General features: G+C 43.4%; 1 protein-coding gene across 1 annotated transcript; it reads left to right on the top strand.

Annotated features, from left to right (window-relative positions):
• Positions 1–339: 339 nt before the first annotated feature.
• LOC122029245 lies at positions 340–1,719 on the top strand. The gene is made up of 4 exons (XM_042588187.1): positions 340–740; positions 1,013–1,030; positions 1,118–1,302; positions 1,395–1,719. The coding sequence occupies exons 1-3, from the start codon at positions 389–391 to the stop codon at positions 1,300–1,302; spliced, it is 555 nt and encodes a 184-aa protein (XP_042444121.1). The 5' UTR covers positions 340–388; the 3' UTR covers positions 1,395–1,719.
• The last annotated feature ends 4,281 nt before the right edge of the window (positions 1,720–6,000 follow it).

The following is a 6,000-nucleotide window of genomic DNA, read 5'->3' as shown; positions in this document are numbered from 1 at the left end:
GGCGCGCGCGGACCAGCGGCTGAACCTGCGGGTGGCGTACTGCCACTGCTCACGGAGCACAGCGGGGTCCGGGTTGCACGGGTCCGGCGGGTTGGGCCACCTCGCCGTCCTCGCCCGCGCCTCCCCTGGAGGGCCCAGCGGATCCGACGGTGGCGCCGCCGTCGCGCTCGGTTCGTTCTTTCGAGTTATCTCTGGCGGGTTCTGGATCCTTCTTCCCTATTGTGTTTTTATTAGAGGAACGTTGTAATGCGTTATCGGGTCTGGACCCGGTCCGGGCACCGGCCCGGTTGGCCCATGCCCGCTACGCATTTTTTTAATGAAAAATTGAAAAAGATGTGGATATTAAAAAATAGCTAATCCAGTGCTTGTTCACGCTTCTCAGATCGAGATGACTACCGCCGTCGCCGGCCGCTACCTCAACCTTCTCTCTGCCCCGGCGCCTCTTCCCACCTCACGGCGTCCACCTTCTTCTGCTCTACATCAACTTTTATCCTGCAATAAGCGGCGGCCTGGCGGCGGCCGTGTGACCCGCAGCACCGCCGGCTTCCGTGCCCGGTGCGGGCTCTTGCCGGTCGACCCATGGGCGCCCACTCTCGACTCCCAGAGCGTCGCCTCCCAGCTCTTCGCCGTATCCCTCTTCCCCTACTTGGGCTTCCTCTATTACATCACCAAATCCAACACCGCGCCCAAACTCACCCTTTTCGGCTTCTATTTCTTGCTCGCTTTCGTCGGAGCCACTAGTACGGAATCGTTTTACCTCATTATTGTGAAATTTCAGACTATTTTGATCCATATTGGATTCTTCGTAGATCACGATTATATTTCGGTGGAAATTTGAATCTTTTATACTCTTTGCATCATATGCTTGCTAGTTTATGACTTCATTTTCTTAGCTCTGGTAGAGTTATCATCATCATCATCATATTTTACTTCAGATGAAGACAAAGAGTATAAAATTAGTACATCTGACTTGTGTTCTTTGTTGGATGCATATGATCCATGAAAAATTAAGTTCCCGCTGGAATATATGGTAATTTCTCTACTCTCCTTCTATCTATCTGATCCAAGATTTAATTCAAGTTAGTTCTGATCCAAAACCAATAATGTCTTGCATCAGCAAAGGTGCATTATGGAACTTCATTGTCAAATGTTGATTGGTTGCACGGTGGAGCGGAGTCATTGCTCACTCTCACAAACTTGTTTATTGTTTTGGGCTTGAGGGAAGCATTGAGGAAAATGAAGGACACAAAGAAAAACACACCTCCAGTTGTTTCGGATACTAAAGAGAAAAGCTCTGTATAGGTGAGCACCATGTCTCAAATGATCTATGTTCTGTGTTAGATTGGCGAAATAGTGTATAAAGATTCATTAAAAAACTTCTCATTCAATGTCAGCTCTGAGTCTTGAGTGCATCAAGATTTATTCTTCTTCCCAATCACACCATGAACCAATTGACTGAATCCACAACAAGGTTTCTCCTTTAACCATCAACTCTCGAAATTCTATTCTGCCTGGTCTCTCCACTTGTTTGCAGAGCAGGAGATCGATATTGGTCTTTCTCTTTAATTTTTTTGGTCAAGTTTATTCCTGTTGAATCAGGCAATAACTATTACAGTCATGTTGCATTTTAATTTTCAAAGTTGTCATCATGCACACGATTATTTATCTCTATCCAAATAATTCAGGTAGTTGTCATGCAATACAACTCTTTGAAATTTAGATACATATACAATCTATGCATATGTAGAGCTACACATCTATGAGCTGTCAGAATGTTGTCTAAAGACTAAATGTCTTGTTGCATATGTTCTATTAAATCTATTTTGGTTGTATCTGTTGGACACCAAACAATATGTAGCCGGAGATTTACAGGAAATTAGCTGAATCTAAATACTCGAATTAAATTCAACTCACAGTTAAGATGACCTGAGCAGATAATCTCAGGCTGCCAGCAGGGGCTGGTTTTTCTGACCTCAGAGTCTGAGCAATCAGATCGTCCGAGCAGACTGAAGGATAGACAGGCAGAGCGGGAGACCAGTCGGGCAGATCAGAAGGGCGAGTGGCCGACCCAGCAAATGAAGAGTCCAACCGAGTGGACAAACAGAGCACCGGACCGAGGCCTGCGATCGACGCAGTTTCCTTGAAACAGATTCGTCCCACCTCCGGCTGTGCTTCGAGGTTTTCTCGGATCGTCTGTTTCCCAGGATACAACGGCAAGACCACGAACGCAACCAAGCACTGGTTGTTCGTGGCGAACTGAGAATGCACCTGAGTGCTATCACAAATAGTTTAGCCGAGCGGATGCACGACTGAGAGAAAAGAATCAGAGAACGAAGGTGGAGGAATTCTCTTGCTTTCGCTTTGCTTTCGTTCTTTTTCTTCGCTTTGCTCAAGATCCAGCCTCCTTATATAGGAGCTCTCATCTTGCCTACAATAAATGATCAAATTATGATCATTTAATGCTGAGTTTAATTTCGTCATTAATGGGTTTAATGTCTTCATTAATGTCGAGATGTTACAGAATCATTATTAATGAGATTAATGTCGTCATTAATACTGAGACGTTACGAAATCACCATTAATGAGTTTAATGCCGCCATTAATGTCGAGACGTTACGGAATCAGCATTAATTTCACATTAATGCTTCCATTACATCCTTGAGCAAGATTCAAGTGGCTATATGTTGGTTCATTCTTTTGGGTAAATTTTACTTCAACCGGTCTGGCATTCGACATGCACAAGTCATGCTCGCGCACGAGTCAACCTTGGTTCGGTACACTTCGAGCCCTGGATTTGCACCCACCCTTGCGCACTCACGCGTGAGAGAGCTCTCCCCATGCATATGTTTACAACGTCAATGCATGTGTCATAATATAAACCAACAATAAAGCCAAGAGACTTCTAATGTGGGACTAAACTCATGCACAATAGTCTCTTCGTCTCCATCTCTTTATTCCATTCACATTTCCAACAATCCCCCACATGAATGGAAAATAGGGTATGTGATAGCATTCAACAGTTGAGTCAAGTATAGGATAGGTAGGTTTTACCCTTTGAACCCTCCCTTGTGAAGATCTGGTTGCTTACTGGCTGATAGTAGACATGATGTCTTTGAACTATACTGCCGTCTGTGTAAGCAGTGACAAATCTCACCCAAGACTCTCTCTGATACAACTCAGTTCTCATGAGTGTGTTCGTTCTTGGCCATGAACACGCCTAGTTCTGTGAGAAGCTCTAAGAATTATGCCTCCAATTCTCTTCGAAGCGACCCCACTTCTTTCTCACATAGGTGATCCCTCAAGAGTTACCATCTACTCGTTTTGATCATTAAAAGTCCATCGATTTATCCTGGTCTAGTCACTGTTTCATTGAGCTCCCCCCACAGTGTGTCTAGTCAGTGCAGATTAGTTGTCCCTTTGAACCTAGTTCTTGGGATCTCCAGTCAGCATAGGTTGGGTGTCCTCTACACTGATCGCTGACAACGGCATCAAGCTCATTTCTCTTGATGAGCTTGCAACTAACTCTCGATTTAACCCTTTGGTTAGCGGATCCGCTAGATTATCCTTTGACTTCACATAGTCAACAGTGATAATTCCAGTTGAGAGTAGTTGTCTAATGGTATTATGTCTACGACGTATATGTCTAGACTTACCATTATACAGATGGCTCTGTGCCCGACCGATTGCTGATTGACTATCGCAATGTATGCATATCGCCGGCACCGGTTTCGCCCATCGTGGAATATCTTCTATGAATTGCCGTAGCCACTCAGCCTCTTCACCGCACTTGTCAAGAGCTACAAACTCAGATTCCATCGTGGATCTGGTTATTACGGTTTGCTTAGAAGATTTCCAGGAAATGGCTGCACCTGCTAGAGTGAAGACATACCCACTCGTAGACTTAGAGTCTTTTATATCGGATATCCAACTTGCATCGCTGTATCCTTCGATTACAGCAGGATATCTCGTATAGTGCAGTCCATATTCACGAGTATACCTCAAGTACCTCAGTACTCTTGTTATCCCTTTCCAGTGCTCAACACCGGGATTACTCGTGTATCTACTCAGTTTGCTTACTGCGTAGGCCAAGTCTGGTCGAGTATAACTCATCAAGTACATCAGACTTCCAATCACTCGAGAGTACTCTATCTGCGAGATACTTTCACCTCAATTTTTCGATAGATGTTGACTCGTATCTATCGGCGTTCGTGCCAAAGCAGTATCACCCTTGGTGAATTTTTCAAGAATTTTGTCCACGTAATGGGACTGACTAAGAACAAGTCCTTCTGTCGTTCTAAGAATTTTGATTCCCAGAATCACATCAGCTAGGCCCATGTCTTTCATGTCAAATCTTGAGTTCAACATATCTTTTGTGGATTTGATTATCTTATCATTACTTCCAATGATAAGTATGTCATCTATATAGAGGCACAAGATGACATAGTCACTCTCTGTGACTCTCATGTAGACACATTTATCACATTCATTGATCTTGAATCCACATTCCTTCATGACATTAGCGAATTTCTCATGCCACTGCTTTGGCGCTTGTTTCAAGCCATATAATGACTTCACTAATCTACATACCTTGTTTTTCTGTCTTGGCACAGAAAACCCCTCGGGTTGGTCCATGTAGATTTCCTCTTCTAAATCTCCGTTTAGAAAAGCTGTCTTTACATCCATTTGATGTATTTTGAGATTCCATAGAGCGGCAATAGCCAACAATACTCTAATGGAAGTTATTCTTGATACCGGAGAGTATATATCGAAGTAATCAAGGCATTCTCGTTGTCGGTATCCTTTGATTACCAATCTGGCCTTGTATTTATCGATCGTGCCATCTGACTTCATTTTCTTCTTGAAAATCCACTTGCAACCTAGTGGTTTACTTCCCGGAGGAAGATCCACAAGTTCCCAAGTGTGATTTTGCAAGATAGATTCTATCTCAGATGCAATTGCCTCTTTCCAGTGAGGTCCATCAGAAGAGCCTACAGCTTCTGAGTAACTACGGGGCTCACTCTCCAACATGAAAGTGATAAAATCCGATCCATAGGATTTTTCTACCCTAGCTCTTTTGCTCCGTCTAGGCTCAACCTCCACTGGTTCCTCATTGTCATCATTTTCTTCTTCACCTTGTGTTTCATTCGCCCGTTTTGAGGAGCTAGCATCCTCACGGGTCTTATATGGAAACACATGCTCGAAGAAAGAGGCATTTCTCGATTCGATTATCGAGTTCTTATGTATCTCCGGTATGTGTGACTCATACACACAAAATCGATAAGCACTGCTGTTATGTGCATATCCAATAAATATGCAATCAACAGTCTTTGGTCCTATCTTAATCCTTTTTGGATCAGGCACCAACACTTTGGCAAGACACCCCCACATTCGTAAATATTTGTAGGACGGTTGTCTTCCATTCCATAACTCATAAAGACTCTTATCTATTTTCTTCCGAGGCACCTTATTTAAAAGGTAATTAGCTGTTAACACAGCTTCCCCCCACATGAACTCTGGCAATCCAGAGCTTAATAGAATAGCATTCATCATCTCCTTAAGAGTTCAATTCTTTCGCTCAGCAACCCCGTTTTGCTGAGGAGTATAAGGAGCTGTTGTTTCATGCCTGATCCCATGTTCAGCACACAACTCAGCGAACGGTGACACATATTCACCGCCTCGGTCACTTCGAACCACCTTAATCTTTCTATTAAGCTGGTTTTCAACCTTGTTCTTATAGAGAGCAAATTTCTCTATAGCTTCATCCTTACTTTTGAGAAGATACACATAACAGTATTTTGTGTTATCATCTACAAAAGTGATGAAGTATTTATTTCCACCACGCGTTGGCGTACCTTTTAGATCGCACACGTCAGTGTGGATTAGGTCAAGTGGTTCGTTACTTCTTTCAATATGTTGAAAGGATGACCTTGTCATTTTCGCTTCAACACAAATCTCACACTTGTGTTTTGGGTCAAGGTGGAATATAGGTATGCTTTGCAT

The sequence above is a fragment of the Zingiber officinale genome, chromosome 1A, assembly GCF_018446385.1.
Source record: "Zingiber officinale cultivar Zhangliang chromosome 1A, Zo_v1.1, whole genome shotgun sequence".
Lineage (NCBI taxonomy): Eukaryota > Viridiplantae > Streptophyta > Magnoliopsida > Zingiberales > Zingiberaceae > Zingiber > Zingiber officinale.
Note: the sequence above shows the minus strand (reverse complement) of the source record. Positions and strands in the feature narration are given on the sequence as shown.

Coding starts and splice junctions, on each gene's coding strand:
- LOC122029245 (XM_042588187.1), top strand. CDS start 389: ATGACTACCGCCGTCGCCGGCCGCTACCTCAACCTTCTCTCTGCCCCG.